This window comes from Melanotaenia boesemani, chromosome 20, assembly GCF_017639745.1.
Source record: "Melanotaenia boesemani isolate fMelBoe1 chromosome 20, fMelBoe1.pri, whole genome shotgun sequence".
NCBI lineage: Eukaryota > Metazoa > Chordata > Actinopteri > Atheriniformes > Melanotaeniidae > Melanotaenia > Melanotaenia boesemani.
Window position 1 is genome coordinate 11,124,228 of NC_055701.1, and position 22,085 is coordinate 11,146,312.

Genomic DNA, 22,085 nt, shown 5'->3' on the forward strand with positions numbered 1-22,085 from the left:
TAAAGATAATAAACTGAGATTAACACAGTTGCATGATGAAGAAATGGTGTAACATGATACGACAGTACCTACCTTAAAATAATAACTTTTTCCGGGTTCCTAAATCAACTGCCCCTGCAAGAAATAATCTAAATTAGCCTTCCCCCTCAGATCTAGCTTGTATGTAATCCAATATCACATTTTTTTAAGATGAGCCTCAGTTTGGGATTTTTTAACAAAATCAATTCCAGGAAATGTCTTCTGTCTGGATTCACTTGTGTGCTCCAATGTGATGAGCGGCGTTCACATTTTGTTCTAGTGGCATAAATCTCTTTCAGCCATAATGTACGATTTTGAGTTTTATTATCTTCAGAAAAGAAAATAACTTTCACTTTTTCCACGTGCGTATAAACTTCGGGCTTGCTCGCCTTCAGCTCCTCTTACCCCTCCTCCCCTCTTCTTCCTCCCTGCCTGACTGTCCTGGCTGTTTCTCGGTTGTCTGCCTTCATGAGGTGGGTTCAAGGAAGTGTTGAGGGGGCGGATTGTCTTGATTTTCTTTACATCGTGCTTAGCCAATAACTGTTGTGCACATCTCAGCTGGCAGACATTTAAAAGGGAGACAGTTCGGCGCTGAAGCAATTTGTATTAAACTCCCTGGCTCCTGTCTATGGAGCGCTTAGTCTCCCACGCATCCACAGACCCACCAGTGTACAGTCGACTGCCGTAGGTACCCATCACCTCCAAAAGGTGCCGTAGAGGACTGACAGGACAACATCGTCGTATAGCAGGGCAGATTTGTGCAGGTGAGCGAATTTAGGTGATTCTTCTTTGACTCCATCTTTATCATCTTCTACCACTTACATTTAAACCATGTGATGCTTTACAAAAAGCGCAAAACTGCATGTTAGTCATCTCCTGGTGTGCGTGTGTGGACACACTGATAACTTAGTGAAGATCAAGTTTATGTTTTGTTTGGTTCAGTCTGTTGTCCTGTTTAAATTGATAAAATGTTTGAAATATAATATTTTAACAACACTAAGTCGTTAAAATAATTTTCATTATATAACTTTCAGGAGGTTTCAAAGAAAGAAAATGTTCTATCCGTGCGTTTTTACGCTGCGCAAAAGCTTTAGTAGCTGTGCGTGACGTTTACGCAGTTGAAATATTTAGGGGGATTAATTTTTTTGTCATCTCTTTTTCCAAAGAATGGCCATCTCGACGCGTATTTTCTGCAGTATGGTTTTCATCATTGGGCTGCTGTCCTCTCCCGTGGATTCAAAAAGAAACCGAGGTTCACAAGGGGCCATTCCTCATCCTGACAAAAGCAACCCAAACGAATCGGAGCAGCAACCGCAGCCTTCGCAGGCGGGCTCTGGGTCACGCCAGAGACCGGGGTCGTCCTCACCGGCCGACGAGGTGCTGGAGTCCAGCCAGGAAGCTTTACATGTGACGGAGCGCCAGTATTTGAAACGGGACTGGTGCAAGACGCAGCCCCTCAAACAGACAATCCACGAGGAGGGCTGCGTCAGCCGCACCATCATCAATCGCTTTTGTTACGGACAGTGCAATTCCTTCTACATTCCCAGGCATATTCGCAGGGAGGAGGGTGCCTTCCAGTCATGTTCTTTTTGTAAACCGAAACGTTTTACCACCATGACTTTCACTTTGAACTGTCCGGACCAGCAGCCACCCACCAAGAAGAAACGCATCCAACGCGTCAAACAGTGCCGCTGCATTTCTATAGACCTGGACTAACCAAGCAGCAACGATACGTGTGCGAGGACAGAATTGTTGGTAAAGTGTTCTGAGAACACATGCCTGTCTCCATTTGGAGATGTGCGCCACATAAAAAAAAGAAAGAAAAGGCGCACGATTCTCTTCTTGCACAACGCGTGAACAAAAATGGACACGCAGCATTTTACACCTCACAAGTTTCAAAACAAACATCACTGCACGGAAACGCTGACTTGAAATGGGCACGTTTTACGCACGGCTTCCTCATGCTCCCCAGATAGATGCAAAGAGAAAAGACTGTAAATAAACCCGGTTCGATTTTTCTGCTCCAAACAGTCGTTGTGACGGGGAAATGTTTCTGTCCAAACCTGTATTTTATGCATATGTTTGTAGAACTGGATGAATGTTTCCACTGTGTGGAATTTGATGAATGAATATTTGTAAATGAAAAATGTGATTTTTATTTCGATACTTCAAGAATCTTTCAAGGTTAACCTAATTGATTTCTGTGAATTTCGAAGCGTCTTTTTTTTTTTATTTTTTTATTTTTTTTTTGCTTAAGTTGGGAGCCTGCTTCAATAGTTTGTAGAGAAAATAGACTCATTAGTTCATAGGGACAATGTACAGTGTTGGTTTAGTCTGGAGATTAAATAGTTGTGAAATGTAAAGCCATCTTTGATCTAACCGGTTTGTTTATTCCCTTGATTAAATTATCCGTGAAAACGTAATAAAATAATGTTGGAATATTGTGCATATTATTTGTAACTAATTGTGTAGAAAAAAATGTATTAAACTGTGAGATGACCTATTACTATGTGTGGAAGCAACATTTTATTGAGTCATTTGAAATTTTTACATCACTCAGTTTTGTGACCACAGCTGTTCTTTTATTTCTTTATATGATATCTTGACTTTTTGTGTTGATTTCTGGCTTAGCCATTGTTCTTTTTTTTTTTTTTGGCTGAATACCACAGATGTAAATCCTCAATTAAGAGCTGTCCAGATATCAAATCAAATGCTTTTCTAAAAAAACAAAGTTAGGTGGGAAAAATTTTCCTAAATTTCTGCCTTAAAGCATTATACTAATGACTATTTGCATTTTTGTGATACAACAAATCAGATTTATTGAATCTCATTCCCTTTCACACCCTTATGAAACTCAGTTCTGTTAAAACAATGGCAAAATTCCTCCAGTTATAACTAATGACTTTATTTCAGCAGATTTCCAAGAACAAGTTTAAATGTCCAGAAACAAGTCTCGGCTGTGGGGCTTCACTCTGACTCACGGTTTATTGAACTGCCCAGCAGCTTTATGAACAGATCAAACCCTTTTGATGACTCAACTTTTCACATAAATATTAGGTTTACACAATTCAAGCCTAATGGAAGTATTGACAGCAGAAAGATTGAGGAAAACTGGTCTAACACATCTTTTATCCAAATGACTTATCAGGCATCCAGTTTACTCTTGAAATTTAAAACAATTTCATAAAATTACAGAGCACCTATGTGAGAGCTAATAAGAGTTACATGAACTAACACACACAAGAGAGGCTACAAAATAGTTCTTTCTGAACAGCTTCCTTTTTGTTCATCAGCCCCCATTTACAGGAAAATATAACAGTTAATTTTTTTTAATTCTTATACAAAATAAATGGCATCCATGAAAGACTTTGTAGGGTTAAAAAAATAATTGAAGGTGCAGTTTAATGGAGAATCTCATAATGGAAGTCTGAGGTATTAAAACTCACATGGCTTGAGGTGGCAATCTTAAATCTCATTACCCTAAAACACAACCCTGATCGCTCCATAAACTAAGCAGAAAGGGCAGCTCTTTTCACTTTATGCAAAATACTCAAATCTCCACAGCAAATTTATACAACATACAAGAGACGTCCATGTGAAAATATAGTCTTCTCTGTCAATTCACCCACAACTCAAAGCTTAAAAAAAAAGGAACGAAGCTAATGTTTTTGGCATAAAATACCTCTATCTTTACATAAATAGACTTTTTTCTCAATGACCTTGGAGCATGGTGACAAAGCATAACTTTAATAATACGCAGTCTTAAAAATAAAAAAAATCTAATTTGATTTTGTCATGAAGCAGTACAGTTTATACATTTTATAGCTAATTACCCTTATTCTTGCATAGGAAAAGAGGTGCAAAAAGTGCAAGATAGTTAAAAAAAATACACGCGCTTAGCAGACTGAGGAGTGCGGTTTATAGCGTGCTACAACATACAGCTACTGCAAGCAGGAAAGTGCTCAAAACTGTGCTGGAAGCAATGTGATGACAGCTCAACTTCTACTATTTCTTCCTTTAAAAAGCCATAAGCTACAAGCTGCTGTGTTCTTAGAGTGATTTTAAATCCAAGTTTATGTATGTGAGGGGGGCTGAAGTTCTACGTCAGACTTACTGCCAGCTTCTGTTCTCCTCTGGCCGTCACCCAGGAGAGGTCAGTCTGGTGCAGAGCAACACACAACACAGCAAAACTTCTACATACTCACACCCACAACTCATGTACAGCAATTCATACTCAACATATCTTTATCTGCACTTGGAGTAGAGTATAGGTCCTTTATCATATTCTATAAAACTGCCCAGTCCCTGCCGACCCTTCAACATGTCATATTTACAAGACTCTTAATGACACGGTGAATGAAAAGCTGTTCACCACAGCAAAGGACACTGGGAACTGCTAACTTCCTGCTTTAAGAGAGAGATCTGTTTTGTCAACAGGGATTTTCCTCTCAGCAGACATCGCCAGGAAGCATATCTGTTCCTACAACAACCCCAGCAGTTGAACACTTTGAGTATTTCCGATCGTTTTTAGAACATATCGTATGTTGTAAGATTGAATTCAGAAAAAAAATAAAAATAAAAAAATCAAGCAATCATTCTCAGTTTTTTTTAACATCCAGCAGGAAGATTGTGGGACTGCTGAGAATCCCACTGAACCCCGGAGACCTCTCACAAGCTGGGCACTCTGAGGTCACACCATGCTGGATGAATGAGGTCAACCTTTGGCCTTTAAGACTCCCATCACTTCGGCTGTGTCAGCCATGCATCCTCGCTGCAGGGGTTGTACAGAAAAGCCTTAACATGGAGGTGGAGCAGTGTAGGGGAGGGGGGTTGTTGTTAGTAGGATAGACACTGGAGTATGTCCAGTGAGGTTTTATTGTGTTATTGTGAGGCAGGTGGTAAGCGCAGTAGGAACGGGGCTTGCACACTTTTTTATTTATCACTGCAGCTCCTCATTTCTTAGTCTGCTCTGCCATTTGTCATTTCGCTCAGCTGGAGGACACGCTGGCTTCCTTCTGCCGCAGCCTCTCTTTCTGTTGGCAACAACCACATAAAGATTCAGTGTATTGATTTCAGTGCTGACATGATAAATCAGTTTTCAGGACATTCCATTCCTTTGCAGAATAGAGAAAACTTCTTACCAAACTGTTGGCATTGATCTTCTTGGTTTCGACTCTCTTCTCTGCTGTGATTTTCTTAATGTTTTCTTGAGCTTCCTTCAACCTGCAGGGAAAAAAAATATCCACAAGGATTTCATATTAGCAGAACATTTAAATATAAAATTATACACTAAAAACGAAGCAGATGGAGAGAGATACTGTGGACCTTCCCCTTCCACACACACACACACACACACACACACACACACACACGCACAGGCATCCTCTCTGGAGTTTGCGGTCAGTGAAAGCCTTTTTAGTGAGAAGCAGAAGAGAATGATAGTGGGTTGATGAGATAATGAGGCGGCCTTTAAAAAAACACTTGGATTTTATGAGTGTGCAAACAGTATTTAAAATCAAGTTAATTGTACATAAGCACAATCAGCTGTGAACAAAGTGAGACACCATTACAATTAAAAGCGAGCACATGGATCCACTGCAGGGCAGTGAAAGTCTTCATGTCAAAGTTTAGAGAGGAGGGAATTGTGCAAAATCCCACACTAAGTCACAAAATCCATCTTCAGTGTGCAATGAGGGCCATAAAAGATATGTAAAGCTACAGCTCAAAAGTCTGATTGAACAGAGACGGTGCTTCACTTCAAGAGCCTCAAGTTCAATTTTTCTATGGCATCATTATATCGTTCATCAGCCCCTTCTTGACAGCCACAGGCCCCTGTCCGCTTGCCAGTAAAGCCAAGCAGCCAGCAGGAGGGTCTACAGTCCCTTGTTGGAATCCCCCTCCCCGCCCAACATGATGCCTCAGATCACAGAAGAGATCATAAATTTAGCTCCCAGTCCTCCAAAAACAGGACCAAGGCCTTTACTACTTCCATCAGCCTCCTTTTTTAAGACCTCCCTCTTTGTTTTAACACAGCATCCGAGCATCACCTTTGGACACTCAGTGCTAATTTGACATGATGTTCAGAGGTATTATACACCTATTAAAAACTAACAGACAAGAAATGTAGTTTGAGACTGTTTGGTTTAGCTTTACTTTAAACAATCTGAACATGACGCCCTGAAAACATGACCCTTAAAGCAACGCTCTAGCAATTGAAGTATTTGGAAGAACTATCAAATTCTTCACAGCAGAGTACTGAATCCTTCGTTCCTCAATATGAAAATATATTTGTCTTTTTTCTGTCTCAAGAATTTGAGATAAGCCAGTGATACTAGCTCCTCCCGGCAAGTAAACTAAATCTTCATGACAGAGAAATTAATGGCACAGTGCTTCAAGAATCAATCTCACCTCTCCTTGGAGATGTTCTTGCTTTGTCGTATCCAGGTGTTCTTGAAGTCGTTGCAGAATTCGTACCAGAGCATAAAGACATAATTTGGAGTCACTTCTTTCTCCCCAGGCTTTGGCTTTATACCAAAGTAGCCCACCATGTCCTGGAAACTGAAAGAGGAAACACAGCAGAAGCTCAAATAATTGTAAATAATCTCATATGGGGATAAAATTCCAATTTGGTGAGCTGCTCAACGTTTCAAACAAGAGGTACAAGGTAAATTAAGGCATGCACGTCCAAGAAACACAGAAGAATTCAGGGCGAACACATTAAAATTCAGACACAAGGCCATAGAAATTGATGGATGTAGTCAGAGTAAGAGACGAGAAAGAGAGCTGGAAGGAGAGCATCCACCCCGCTGGGCCACAGGGGAGAGCCAGTAGCGGCGGCTCCATTATCACATTGACCTCCACAGCCTGCAGGGTGGAGACTGCCAGAGGAGATGGAGAGGGCCAAGAACAGGCACATTATCTCCCTCTCAAACACACACTGTACAACTCACAGCTCCAGGGACCTTTTCACTGGCAGACAAACAGCGATGAGACTGGCGTGCACACACAAATCTGACCCATGTTCATAAACAGATCCTCTGTAGCACTGTTGTAAGCCAGCTCCTTGGCTAATTCAATTGTAACCAAATCTGAACTCTTCATGAGGCTCTCAGCAGCACACAGAAGGCATGAAAAGCAGCCTGCTGCTTTAGATTCCCTTTGCTAACCCAAACATGAAAGACCTTTTCTAGCTGTGCCTGTCAGAGGGTTAATAAAAGGGGGCCATGATTCAAGGGATGCTCTCTGTCCCATTGACACCCAGGTAGACTCTGACCTCCAGATGGTAGGTGGCTTTTTGCAACACTAATGTAAGACAAGTTTACATAGAGGGAAAAACTGCCCAGATGGCCAGCTTACACAAAAAACAAAGAGGAATTTCTGCATGAGCCTGCTTTCTATTTCCCAGAGATACGTAATTTTTGCTTGGATGCTCAAAAACAGGAGAGCGTTGTAGATCATTGTGCGTGCTACAGGAGTTAGAAGAACAAGGCTCTGAGATGTTTAGATTGACCAAACAGACGTGCCGTCACAGGTAGTCTGGCTACAGCTGGCCTGGTCTGACATGACCAACGGGGACTTTTCTCCATCAGCTCCTCCTCTGACCCTGGGTCATCATGTCAAAGCTTGCACAAATCAAATGACTAGCTTTTCCTTGTAGCCTCCTGAACACGTGAAACAAGCATACATAAAAGCTGCACTCGAAACAGATGTAAAAAAAAAAAAAAAAAAAAAAAAAAAAAAAAAAAAAAAAAACACAAACGCATTGGCACACACACATGCACAGAAACACCTAGACCTCTACAATCTATGCTATGATGCCATTGCCGTGAGAGGGTTTACTGCAGCACCCACAGCCAGCATTCCTCACTGACAGCTATAAAAAAAAAAGACCCATTACAAAACCATGAATAGCCGTGAGAATCAGAAGAATATTTGGACAGGCAACTCTGCATTCCTTTGTTTTCCCAGTAAAAAGATTACAGAAGTAAACTGCATGTTGTTGGCGGATTCAGCAGAGGCACAAATCAGAGGCCATTTTCATCATCTCATGTTCAAGTGGAATAATACACACACTTGAACCAACAAAACCATATCTATGGAGTGACTGTAGAGGCAGCACTTGGGCCAGATGAAATTGAGCATGATGGCGGAGAAGTAAACTTAATGAGACAGAATTGTGGACAGAACCAAAAAATCCTCGAAGGAGACCAAACACGAAGCAGATAAATTAAACCTCATGTTGTGGAAAAGGCCAAGTAATGATCACACAGATAAGGAGTTGAGCATAAATGTATTTCTCATTACGCCAATGCTTTATAATTAAGTTGAAAATATACTAAAGCTGTTTTGTTAGAATTTTTGTTATTTCATACAAAAGATTTCTTAATTTTTGTTTTTGAAATGAAAAAGTTTTTATGCACCAACCACATTGAAGCAATATTGGATAGATATTAGCTATCAGCCTGGATGTTATATGAAATAAAAATAATACAAAAAAATCTTAAATACAGAACAGAGTCCAAAAGAAATATCTATAATTATATTTATTTATTTCCATATTTATTAAATTCATGTTTGTTTTCAACTAAAAATAAAATTTCCTGAGGAAAATAAAATTTCCTGAGGAAAGGTAGAAGATTTTCTTGATCATGTTTGCATGGTTTCATCTTTTAATTATAAAGTTTAAACTTGAAGTTAAGGATGCAGTGATGAACTGTGTTAAATTATTTTAAGTTCCTGACGTTCCTTTTGAATTTATTTCTGGTTTTATTGCTGCAAAGCGAGAAGGAGAAAACGTTTCACCACTGATTTAGTGTCTTACATCAATAGTTTTTCAAACTCCGCATTTTTTACTGATTTTATAAACATTAGATAAAGAAATCCCCTCCCCCCATAAAATTTTACATTCGGGAACCTTTAAAACTTCTTCTCATTTCTCATCTTTACTTTTGAATATTTAAAAAAATGTTTCTGCTGTAGTCCAAAATCTTTTAAATGTTTCGCTGCCTTGAAATTCAACATCATATTTTATAACAATGAAGACTTTGTCACATTGTCTTTCTGCGATTTTAAATTGAGGATTTAAATACAGGATTTGAATTTATGAATCATTTAAATCAATTTATATCAACATGTTAGAGTTTCCCAACCTTTAAAAAAAAAAGATGTGTAGATTAAGTTTAGGTAAAAAAGAAAAAGTGTGCTGTTACATATTAATGATGATAATTATAATAATAAATAACTAAAGAATAATATGAAACAGCTAAAAGACTCCAAGTTTATTTTTTTCATGTGTAAACATGTTGGAAGCTTAATAGTGAAAGAACAAACAGTTTATTTTTCCCAAATAATTCTAAATGATCATTATTATTATTATTTTAGACACCTGCCGGATGTGTAGTTGAACAAAAAAATCTCAGTCATCTTTCTTTTTGTTATTTAAAAAATAAATGTCTCAAATATAAAAATGTCATTAAGTAGTGAAGCCAATTAAACTTTAAATCGAACCAGCTATTTAGTTCAAGTTCTTGATATTAAAGATCATTTTTTTAAATAACTGAACGAACAAAATAATTCTAAAATTGTTTTCATGAAGAATTATTGGTTTACATTTTTTATTTTTATTTTTATTATTATATTAATTTGAATTAATATAACTTTATTAAATGTAACATTTTTGGTATAATTTACTGTTAGTCCATTAAATCCAATGATATAATTTGTCCCTAAAAATTTAAGGAATATTTTTCTCTAGTTTGTCCCATTTTCTAATTATCAAAATATACACTGCCAATCAAAAGTTTGGACACATTTACCTACTTGATTTAACAGGAATGGTAGTGTATATTGGAATAATAAATCAAATAACTAACTGTTGCCCTAAAATGATGAATTTTTCTTCCTGCCAAGATTTAAAAACATATCAGGCATTTGACACTTTGTCCTAATTCCTGTTCGTATCCTGGCTCATGCCGACTTCCAGTACTCAGTGTTTTGGACAAACAGGTTGAAGTATTTGGAAGCACAAAGGATGCATCGTCCATTTCTTTTACCAATAATTTTGCTGCTGCCTCTGTTTGTGTGACGATCCCTCATCCAGCACAGATGTGAGAGCCCACCCAGGGCCCGGAGAGCCCGCTGACGCCCATATTCATCAACACTGTGTCACTTTTACGAGGTGGCTCTGTGGGAACCTGCGAGAGAGGGTGAGACCCCCGCCTCCCTCTCGCTATACCTAGCGCCAGTCGGCCTGCCCCATCTTAGGTGATATTAAAGGAAAACTTCATTAAAGGAAAAGGTGCCGTCAGCTGCGGGACCCTTTTGATCAATCTTTCCCTCCAAGTTCAACACCATCATTACAACGGTGTCACTCATGCACAAGAGGGTGCAAACACACACTCACATTTTTGGTGTGGTTTAGTGGATAGAAATATCACCTGATGATGAGGATGGGACTAAGAGAATAAGTGCTGCAGCCGTCCATCAGAGATTCTCTTGGCTCTAAAACAGCAACATGAAGCAGAGCAGTCCGGAGCCGCTGGCTGAGTTATGATGTTGTCCAAAGCAATCAGCTTTCTAATTGTTTATAGGTTCCATTTTCTTGTGTCCGGTGTCTTTCACCCTCATCTTTATGTACGCTCATGATTTATTTTAGAAGCTGGAACGTTACAATGTGAAGCAAACAAGTCAGCTCCCAATCCAAACAGGGCAAAAATAATCAGTTTGCCTTGTTTTTCTGCTCCACCATCTTTTTCCAATATTAAACGTTCCAGAGATGATTTTGCTCGGATGGTGAGATCAGTGGCTGCCAGTGTGTCTTGCGCCTATAAATCAAGATGCCTCTCAGAAGACTCTTGGGAATCTTCTGCACAAAACACAGCAGATAAGATAGGAAGTGCAGAGGAGGATGTTCAGGGTTTCTATGTGTATGTGGAAGCTCACGGCTGTTTCTGTTGAGCAGAGGGCATGTTTATTTGCCTTTACTGTGAATTTGGAAAAGCTCCCAAGTTAGCACAGGTGTATTAATGCTGAAATGTGAAATATAAATCATCCCATACCTGCTCAGTAAGGCTGACTTTTTCACCAAAGCAGATAAATACTAAGAAGCCCCTTTATCTTTCTGGAAATGTTATCAACTGCTGCAAATATTGTTTACATAAACAGCAAACATTTATGTTATCTGATAGCAGCTATGTGCTAAATTACGTAGTAGAACCGTCATGTTTTCAACCCTCGGCTCTCAGATTGTGCTTGTTTTAGTTGGTTTCCTACCTTTTCTGAGCTGTGTTGAGCTGGTCCTCTTCAGCAGAATGCTCCTTTTGAGCTGCAACACAGAAAGAAAAGATTTAGATTAATTGTGTGGCACATTATGAGGCCTGCATTTACACAGACAAACATTTCTACTGACTCCAGAGGAGGGCGCTGTGCTCATTTGCCATCCTCGGAGTTATCAGTGAAAGGGCGAAGAAGAAGAGCTCAGGGTTGAGATGTCACTGATACAGTGAGCATGTTTCTCGTGTGACTGTTAAGCACATTGTAAAGCTTGACATGCTTCTATGTGTTGACGCTCTAAAGTGTGAGCAAGTGATACCTTGGTTCGGGGGCGGGGAGTGGTGGACTGTTTGTGGAGCTCTGTGTGTGTGTGTTGACATGCATGTGCGTGTTGTAGCTAAAACAGAGAGGCTTGGGAACTGGAGGCTCCCGTGGACTCCTGCCATGTAAAAGTGTCTAAATGCAAGGCAGATGTGTGCGGCGGGCCAGGCCGAGGTGCAAGAATTTATCTAGGGCCAGAGAGTGCCTGTGATCTCAGATTTATTGCATTTTTCCAGATTCATCCTTTTTACAATGATGGGGGACCTTTCCTACTTGAAGATTTAAGAGGGGGAAGTCTCCAAAAATTGTTCAAAGGCAGGTTTGGGGGTCTTTTGGGAGAAGGTGAGCTAAAGCCTGCGATCAACCCATTTTACTTCTACTTCTTTTTTTTACATGTTGTTGGGTAAACCTAATGAATGGGGGGGTCATGTCTGGAATAAAAGGAGGAGGGGGAAGAGGAGAGGGGCCGTGACCAATGGCGTTAGTCTTAGTGGGGGTCAGGCTGGCGCCTGAGGTACCCCTCTGGTGCGACTGTGCAGAGGTGGCACAGGAGCCAAGAGACTGAGAGAAAGAGAGCGGCCCATAGAGGGGACGTGTGAAGTTTCTGTTCCTCCGCTCCATGTTTAAACATGAAACCGCTAGTCGCTAACTAGAAAGTTATGAGACGTGCATGCTGAGAGCGACAATAAATTAGGGCTTTAAAACTCTGACACACTTTTCCAAACTGAAAAGGACCCAGCAGCCAGATAATAGACAAATGAAGAGCAGTCTAAGAAGGATGATGAAAATTTCTATAAAACATCCTTCTTCATCTCCTTACCCACTTCCATTTGAACACACATGGGTCTCAAAGGCTTCATCAAAAACAGCTTCCACAGATCGTTATTATCGGCACATTCTGACTCGTCTACGTAACTCACAGTCATCTTAACAAGTGGAAGTTTGGTTCCTTGCTGACAAAGAAAGTGCAAGGATGTGATGATGCACAAGTATTTCCATGGTCAGCCAGTGAAATGACACCTACACAAGCTAAGATTAAAAGCAGAAATTGTTTTTCAATTAGTCATGGTGTTCGTTTAACAAGAAAAATATGCCAGTCAGAGTGCCCCCAGATGTTTTAAATAGTGAGTCTTATTAAAAAGGATACATAATAATGGGAATATTAGATATATAAATAAAAATGATGGCATAATCTGGGAGTTTAGAGAATATTTTGTCTCAAAAGAGAGAAGAAACGATATAAAGAAGACATAACACATTCCATAAATCATAAATAATCAGAGTAAAATATGTTACATAGAGTAACATATTTATAAGAAATCACATATAAGAGAGTTAGGACTCAGCTCAGACGAGGAGCAGGAACAGCCTTACAGGAGGATGAATCCCTGGATTTAGATCTGGGAGAGATCACACAGGCAAGTGGAAGAGGCAGACTGCAGGGCGTTTAGGTTCACCTGCAGGACCCGCTGAGACAAAGCTCTCAGCACACAGTTTAGTCTTCATTTGAGGAAAAATTCCACTTAAGCAAGCCTCTGCACTGTTTCTTACATGTTCGCTTCGATATGTAAAATCGTGTGTGTGACACATACATCTGTGGGCAATCTGCCTGATTTACCTGAGTGAAAAGTTCACTCATCAGTGATGAGTCAGAGTTTAACAGCCTCAGCTGCTCTTTGATCTGTATCCTGTTGCTTTGTTTATGCCTAATGAAGTCAAGAAATCATTGCAAATGCCGATTACATATAACACCCTCCCAGAGCAGGACTAAAACCTCGAGGAATACATAAAAACAGCTTTTAACAATGCACTGGGAGTGTAAAATCAAACATTTTTTTTAGCTTTTCTCATCTGAAATCCCAGTTATTTTAACAATCCTGATATTTTAATATATCCAACTGTTAAGAGAGGCATAATAGAGAAGAGACTTTCAAATTGTGCATGCAAAAAGCCTCCAGCTTTCCAAAAGAACAGAAGATCCTTCATTCCAAACACAACCTGCTCTGCAGCAACGTTGGCTTTAAACATCAGTTACATGGTGAACCACCAGTGTGATTAAAAATCTAGGGTTAAACCACACATCAGCTCACTGAGCTAAAAACCTCGCTTTACAGTACAGGTCTCAGGTCTACTGATGTGGCAGCAGCAGATATGGATGGAAGTCACTTTGGCAACCGCAGATGCTTTAATGACATTAACCTAAATGCAAAGGATTGTAACCCTTCAGTGAAACAGACACAGAGCAGCACATGGGCGTCTAATGGGCAACACAAGTCCCATTTTTATAAAAAAAAATGTGCTATAATTCATAGCAATATGAAGAAAACATATTTTTATGTTTTATCCCACATTGTAGGCTGCTCACGTCCTGCTTAACTGGAGTAATGAAGTCAAACTATATCAAATATAGTGGTACTCTGTTTTTCTTTTTGGGTTCATTTCAAGGCTTCTGATCACCCCAAAGCTTCAATTGTAGATGTAAACAAGCTCATGAAGCTATAAATTAATGTTAAGTGTCAAAACCTACAAAAGGAAGATTGTATCAGGAGCAGAAAGGGGGTCAGAAAGGGGACATACAGCAAGATGATCAGAATGTTTCAGAGAAGCTCTCCTCCCGTCACGGTGGTCCCCAGGAGTGATGCACTGAGGCCAGCCGGGCTTTGCAAGGCCGCAGCCAGAGATGTCCTGCCAGCTTTATGGAAGCTCAGAGTACACGAGAACCATGTTAGGTGCAATGTGATCCCTTCTACAGGCCTGTGTACTCCTGTCCTCATGCTGTCTTACAGCACACTGAGACGCCCTCTCTCAGCAAGAACAAAAACACACACATGCATTGGGAGACAGCTTCTCCAGCAGCCAGCTGACTGTCTGACATAGCAGAAAACCATAATTATAACTCCCTCTTTTATAAAGGTCCCATGCCGTGCATCTGGGTGAAAACAGGGTCTTTCTACCCCTGTATGCTCAGTTTCATGACCACTTCCTTGGCCATAAATCCTCTGTCCAAATGAATGTTTCATCTTTGAAGAAGCTAAGAATTTTCTTAACAATGTCACATGAGACAGGCTGGCTTATGAGCACGACCGAAGGCAAACATCTATTATCACTACCTGACGGCGAGGATGCAAGAGTGTCATTGTGCATGATTTGGAGGGAGCAGGAGAGATTTAAACACCTTATTACTTATCTTGAGTGACATTCCTCCAATGTTCTCAGTGGTAGAAATTATTTAATTCTGGGAATCAGTAAAGGAGAGCCAGAAATTACACAAATTTATTTAAACAAGGTGACAGGCCCCTATTGCTGTTTTGGCAGCATGAGGCAACATCTGTGATTTAATGCTCTGAATTTGAGCACTAATGTCACTCGTTATTTGCTTTGTTTTGTTTTTGGCAGTCATCTGCTGTTTTGGCTTTGCAAGACCAACTGATAATAGGTGTTTCTCTGTAAAAGTGCTGGTATTTTTTATTTGCTTCCAATGAATTTCACAAGTTATCAGATCACTGAGCGGCCTCCTATACAATGGAACTAAAAGAGCAAAACTGCATATTGAAGAACAAATAACGAGAAATGTTTCAATGGGGATGACTGTTGTTAAAACAAGAAGAACTCACACTGACTTACCAGCAGATATGAACGTGTCCATCTTCTCTTTAAAAGGCTGCAGGTGGTCTTCTGATGAGTTTGTGCACACTTTCTGCACATCTTTCTCACAAGCTGGTCAAAACAAGAAAAAAAAAAGGATTAAAGGAAGACAGTTAATAACCAAACAGGTAGAGACAGGGAGAATTAAGAATTTAAAGGTGCAATATACATAAAATGGTATAGTGTAAGAGCTTGCTATTGTTTCTATTAGAAGGCCTTGAGATACTAAAGAGCTGTTTATCAGCAGAGAAATGACATGATCATGACTTGCCGCTGGTATCAGGCCTTCAGCACTTGGATGTTGTATGCCATATCTGTGGAAATGTGGCAAGAAAATGGATCTGGGAACCAGAAGATTCATCTAAGTACTGCAGCAGAATGGAAATGACAATATTGAGAAAGACAAAATTTTGGCCTTTGATGGGATTTTTGCTGACAGATGTCAACACTTTTCCAACAGAAAGGAAAATTCCTGCCATCAGCGTTCTTATGCTTACAAGGGTCATCATGGGTGCATTGCATTTCGACACATATCTGATGTGGTGTGAGGTTTGCTTTATCTTCCCATCCATCATTCACAATAGAAGTAGTACTGCTTTACTGTAATGAAACAGCAGTTTTTCTTCTTAATGTACACATGTAGAATGATGCAACGTCCTCAGGAGCAGGGTTCATAACAGTGGGCCCAACATAACAACATATTTCTTTTTCCCTCAATAAATACTTTCCCTTCAAAGTTTGTTTAGGTTTTAGACTTTTCATGTCCTTCTCACCAAAAACAAAGAAAAAACCCAAGATAAAAAAAAAAAAACAGCATACATAAACTAGATTATTGGTTAATCATTCAAATTAAGTTCATAGAAACAAACCTAATTTACTTCTTAATTCACAAAGTTTTTAAACCAAAACTTACATCTACTTCTTTTCACAATTAATTTGATTTATTACCAGTGACTACTTGTCCTTAAATGAGAGAGAAGAGAAAATAGAAGAGAAAATTTCTGGAGATTTGAGGATGTTCATTTTGTAGATATTTGCGCAGCATAATGAACAGTGTAGCTTATTTTTCTATATATTCTGTTTATCAATTTACTTTGTTCGTATTATTTTTAAAAGAATGTTTTGCAAACTGCACCTTTAATACAGGAAGAAAGAGATGAACAGAAAGTATAGAAGATAAAAGTCATACTGGGTTAAAAATGAATTCATTTAAAGGACTGTCAATAAATTTAGTATTTTTCTCAAAAAAAAAAAACTTCCTTATTTTATATTGTGATACAGATAAAACACAAAAACACTAAAAAATAAAATCTGCTTTTAACAAAATGTTAAAAAACATTTTTTTTTACTATATCATAAGCATTTTTATTTAATTTTTAAACAACAAAGTTTAATTTTTTCCCCTTGACTCATTAATTTAACATGTTACTACATGGTTTATATATATTTTACATGCTATTTAATATGTTGCAGTTTCTCATGTCTTCATCGAGAACTTTGCAAAAATCTAATTAAAAACATCCCGCACCACGGTGTGTATCCAGTCAGCACCGCTCTGATTGCACTGTACTCCACCCCAAGTTCTCTCTGGGCATGTTAGTGCGGCAGATGTGTTTGTGGTTTGTGGATGGTTTTTCGTTGTCGTGCCAAATGATCCAGCTCACACAAACTCAGAGGAAACAGCCGTGACTGAGTGCGTTCCAGCCGAACCTTTCCCATTTCCTCTTAACTGTAAGCCTGGGTTACTACACACACAGGCGCCTGGTGAAAGAACCTTGGCACAATCCTTCAACCTGTAAGTCATTAATGGCTGCAATAAATACCTTAACTTGCTTATGACTGCATTACTAAATAGTTCTGCAACAGAACAAGAGCATTAACAGGTCTGCCCGCTGTCTCACGTTGGTGTGTTGCTGCTTTTAGATGTTTGCATGCGAAGATGTTGCACCTGCAACACAGTACACTCAGGGTATTACATTTTTTATTGATAGGATGACTCGATAAATTAAGGGGGAAACACGACATGTGAGGATCATAACTGAGAAGTAATTACGTACAGCCTGAGAGTCTGGATGCCAAGACACTTCTTATATATAGTGCAAGCCAGCAGTTACCAAAACAAAAAAGGAGAAATCAGTGACAATATAAACATGACAATCATATTGTTCTGTTTGGATAAACCATGTTTCCTTACCAGAGCCCCCCCCCCACAACTCGAAGGGACCCATTAAAACAGTGTTCAAAACACCAAGTCTACAATTTAAAGGCGGCTTACTTCCAAATGTGGTCCAGACAGCAAAAGCCACAAGGAGGAAGCCCACAAAAACACAACAGCTGTAAAGAATAAAGACTAAAAGAGTTGGAGACAGAGTGTTGAATTGATAATATTTTTGGAAAAGTGTATTCACTAGGAGGATTCTCCTGAAAGTACATCAAAGACATCAACGGGCTTGTCAGAAAAACTCTGATATTATGGCCCTCATTTGAAGATTTTTGTTCTTGTTTTGTTTGTTTTTAAATAAATTTTGTGATAACAGAGCAATAAGTTTATGATATAAACTAACAAATAGCCTTAAATAAGGGATAAAAACAGCAGAATAAGGAAAAAGAAAAAAGAAATTGCTGTAGCTTTGATAAATTAAAAAAAAATTAATTAGTTTTTCATTTATAAGGCATTGAGAAGAAAATATTAAAAAATGTAATCACAAGTTCATATATATGATTTGTTTGTATATATATATATATATATATACGTGTGTGTATGTGTGAGAGTGTGTGTGTGTGTGTATGTATGTAACTTGTGAAGTAGAGACCCTGCAGAAAACAGAAGACTATTCTACTTTCCAACATTAAACCAAGCGTGGTAACTTTTTCCTGCTTGTTACACGGGGGGCCCTATCAGGCTCTCTGTCCACTTATGAGGCTGCAGGGGACAAGTTTACCATCACAGACAGTCAGGATATTGACAGGGGCCACGGCTCCGATGTTTAGAGCCCGCCCATCGACACTACAGAGGGAAAAACATTTCCTCACCTGCTTTGCAACTGGGGTGCTAATGTAGTCTGCATCAGTACATGAATGAAATCCATTAACTTAGTGAAAGTTGTGGTTTTGTGCTTGATTCTAAGTCGTTAACTAAACAAGCTTCCAGATGCGCCTGGTTTGTTGTATTGATTTTGTTCAATTCAAATTTTTTTCCTGAAAGCAGCACTGACAGGATAAATGGAGCCAACCCGAGCTGATGCCTTCAGGCCCTCAACCAACACCTTCAAACAAGCATCTCAAAGGGAACACTGCTGAATCAGTCTCATCTGAGAGGATGCAAGTCAACTAGCTGTTGTATCATAAGGTAACACATCAACAGAGGTCTTTAAAAGAAAAAGACTAACTTCTGCTCCAGGACTGACACTGTGTGGTTTGTAAATATAACCAAATGCCTCTGATGTCAAAATGTAAGATATATAAGTTTGCATGAAGGAAGCAAAAGCCCCCACTGCAGCTACTCAGCACGGCAAGACAATGCATGATTATAATGCATGGACTTAAAGAAAATTGTTAACAGTGGATGGAGATTCTGTGGAACACCACAACATCTTCACTCCAGCTGGTTAATGAATGTTTCTAACCCTGAAATGTGGCAATAACATCCCACCAACCCCCCACCTTTGAAATAAAGGATCATGATAAAGCATAAAAACAGAATGATTAAATAAACAACAGCAAACAAACAACAAACACATATAACACATGTTTCTTGTTGCTGTGCATTGATATTGAAAGATCAGGCGCCAGCACAAACAGCAGCTCCAACTAATGTAATCATTCTCTCAATACGGTTGTATTTCGTTTTAAAAATGCAGAAATGGACAATGACGCTCTCTAAATTAACTTTCCTTCAGAGGTTAAACCAGTGCAGGCCTCCTGCCCTGGAGTATTTTAGTTATTTATACCTGGAAAGTGAATCTCACTGATCTCCGGTTATCTTCAGTTCCAGCAGACTGTCAGGTCTCCAGCTCTCCTTTCTAATGAAAAATACTACAGCCTCTGAGCAAGGCCAGCCAAAAGAATGCTTCAGCAGGGAAAAGGTAAGACCTTCTCTCCCCTTTTCATCTCACATAAATCAACCCGCATCCACCGAACTACAACTCTTCCCTCACATTTTTGCTGGAGAGCGCAGCACTGACAGGTAAAGGCTCCAACCAGGACTCAAAATACGAGGTGAGACATTAACCTTAGCTTAAATATGCATCCAAAGAGCCTTAACAGAAAGAACTTTCCTCATAATAGAAGCCTCTGTTCATCTACATTTGTCATTCTAACTCATCATTTAAGATATTTTCAGTAAAGCAGCTCACTTTTAACCATATTTAAATACATTTAAAGAAATATTTATATTCATTTTATATTAAAGAGCACTCTTTTTGGTTTTAGCATAATCATTTAGCCATGAATAAGTTACAAAACTACCAAAACTATCCCTATTTTTTTTTTAATGATCATGTTTAGTCAGATGAGAGGTGACAGTACCTCTGCGTGCTGGTTTCACACACAGTGATCTCAGCGGAGCCTCTATCATAAAACAGACCTCAGGCTAAAGGCCCTGCCTGAACCTGACATTAAAGGCCATTTAAAATCAGGACACTGTCTGATTTGCCACAGTGATGAATGCCTAACCTGGGCCAGGCCTTCTGTGAAACACTAAACTCCCCTGAGCAGCAAATGAGCTCTGACTGTTTCTTTTTATTTGATCCTATTTCATTTGGTTGCATCCCTGCCTTTCTGTCTAGACCAATTATGTGGCAGCTAAAGAAATCTTTTTGTATGTAGTCACTGGTCTGAAAGTGGCAATTTAAAAAGGCAACTTACAGATGAATTAGTAGCCTCTTGTGAGGAAGCCCAAGGTAAACAGAATTTCAGTGATAAAGGTAATATTTAGTACTAAGACAGCTGAACATGCACATTAATAGTAGCATAAAAGTAAATGTAAGACATTTGTCTCAATGATGGCTCAGAATCCTACAGTAGGTCTTCGTGGCCTCTCACTCATCCCTCTCCCCTGAGTGGAGCCCAGAGAGAGGTCATCACCCACTCCCCAAACAGGAAGCCCCATCAAAAGAGGATCATGTTTCTGCACAAGTCAGTGAAGAAGAGGGCAGCCAAGCGGACGGCAACCCGTCACTGAGGATCACCAATGACTAGCGAGGAAAAGAAAGTCATAACTAATGCTCAGACACTTGTGCTGACTGAGATTTATATGTGATGCACAGTTGGAAACTCATCGGCAGCAATATGAAGGAGGAGATTATGCTAAGAGAAATAAATTCCTCACTGTTAGCGTCAAGTCTCCTGACCTCTGACCCAAGTCTGGAGGGCAGGACACTGCAGATCACTGCAGTCGCCACCTCAGGATCAGGTGAGGGGCAAGCTGCTGCATTCGGCATAGTCAAACGGTGCATGTAAACCAAAGTGTGATTCGTGTTACCTTCTCAGTGTCAGACAGCGTTCATGTTGTGGATGGAAATGATCTGTGTTAGCTTTATAATTAAGAGCAGTTGGGTTCTTTAGGCTGGTTTATAATAGCCAGGCATAAATATTTATTCCTGGCGGCTGGAGAGGATAAAAATGGTGGGAGTCATAGGTGGAGCTCACCAAACATCCAGAATCCAATGCCTGCCCTGTGATGCTAATACCCCGGAGGACTACTGTGCCAGACTAAGCTGCAGCAGAGATCAAATACAAGGGCCCTTATGTTGCATTTATTGTCTTCAGGTCTTCCATTTTTCCTAATAAATGAGTGACAGCTTGAGGTGAGTCTGGGTACTTTAGTAGACTCTTTGTATTTTTCCCTCAGGTCAAAGAAGAGAGGGCTTTAACAGCAATGTGGAGCATATCTAATTGCTTTCATATGCCATATTATTGCTTGATTTAAATAACCACAGACACCAGAGGACAGGGGGGCATCGCCTTTAACCTCCGCTTGGCCCTGGCCAAGACTAACTGGCTGCCTAGTTGGGTTGCTGAGTTGCTCAATGACCAGAATGTAACAAGCACAGAACATCAAAAGCGGATTTGTTTATTTATCTGCCAACAGTTGGTGCAATGCTTCTTTGCTGAAATGGAATATTGTTGCTCTTTGGAGCTTTACAAAAATGCTCTAGAGTCAAAAACATGAGGATGCTTTGGTGTCATGATGGCATGGCAGTCAAGATATATTATCTGAAAATTGGGAAAAGAGGGCCTCAGGCCTTCCAAGGTCCTCAATGCACGCACAAATATATCTGAGCAGGGGCAGGAAGAGTCCATAAGAAGTGCATTTATATTCAAACTGCTCTGGTGAAAGATGGTAATGTATACAGTTATGATGACTGATTGTCAGTTTAACAACAACGACCTAAGACCTAATTCAAGGTGGTGCTATATTTAAGCCTCAACATGCACAGTGAATATTATATTGTGATATAACAAAGCATATCTTACCAGTTAGATCTCTCTTCAGTTTTCTGATGTCCTTGGTGAGGTCATCAAACTTGACCTGAGCAGCCTGGAAGAAGTCTTGAGGCTCTGGCAGCGGAAACACACTCTTTTCTGTACCAGCATGCTGAAAACAAACAGTGTTCATGAAGGTGATGATTTAGATGTTTAACTATGTTTATTAGAGGAAAACCTTTGTTTTAGTTTTGATGTAAGTGATTTGACTTACCTTGTCAAAATTACGCAGGTAGTATAAAACCACATAATCCACCAGGTTGATTCGATTGTCCTGAAGAAGAAAATAATAGACAATCAAGATCAAAGTGAATGTCTGACCCCATTATGGTAATACTCAGTAG

The 22,085-nt window shown here is 39.6% G+C and overlaps 2 protein-coding genes across 3 annotated transcripts in view; one reads left to right on the forward strand and one right to left on the reverse strand.

Annotated features, from left to right (window-relative positions):
* The first annotated feature begins 253 nt into the window (after positions 1-253).
* grem1b (gremlin 1b) lies at positions 254-2,547 on the forward strand. The gene is made up of 2 exons (XM_041972101.1): positions 254-782; positions 1,185-2,547. Exon 2 carries the CDS (start codon positions 1,186-1,188, stop codon positions 1,732-1,734), a length of 549 nt encoding a protein of 182 aa, XP_041828035.1. The 5' UTR covers positions 254-782; position 1,185; the 3' UTR covers positions 1,735-2,547.
* Positions 2,548-2,902: 355 nt separating this feature from the next.
* LOC121631460 (formin-like) overlaps positions 2,903-22,085 on the reverse strand; it is a 46,822-nt gene continuing 27,639 nt past the window's right edge. For both annotated transcript variants that reach the window (XM_041972378.1, XM_041972377.1), the window contains 7 exons: positions 21,956-22,015; positions 21,733-21,853; positions 15,235-15,327; positions 11,290-11,341; positions 6,427-6,576; positions 5,160-5,241; positions 2,903-5,051 (listed from right to left, as the gene is read on the reverse strand). In XM_041972378.1, coding sequence (XP_041828312.1) covers positions 5,007-5,051; positions 5,160-5,241; positions 6,427-6,576; positions 11,290-11,341; positions 15,235-15,327; positions 21,733-21,853; positions 21,956-22,015 — 603 coding nt within the window. In that variant the 3' untranslated portion in view covers positions 2,903-5,006. The remainder of the gene's footprint in view (positions 5,052-5,159; positions 5,242-6,426; positions 6,577-11,289; positions 11,342-15,234; positions 15,328-21,732; positions 21,854-21,955; positions 22,016-22,085) is intronic.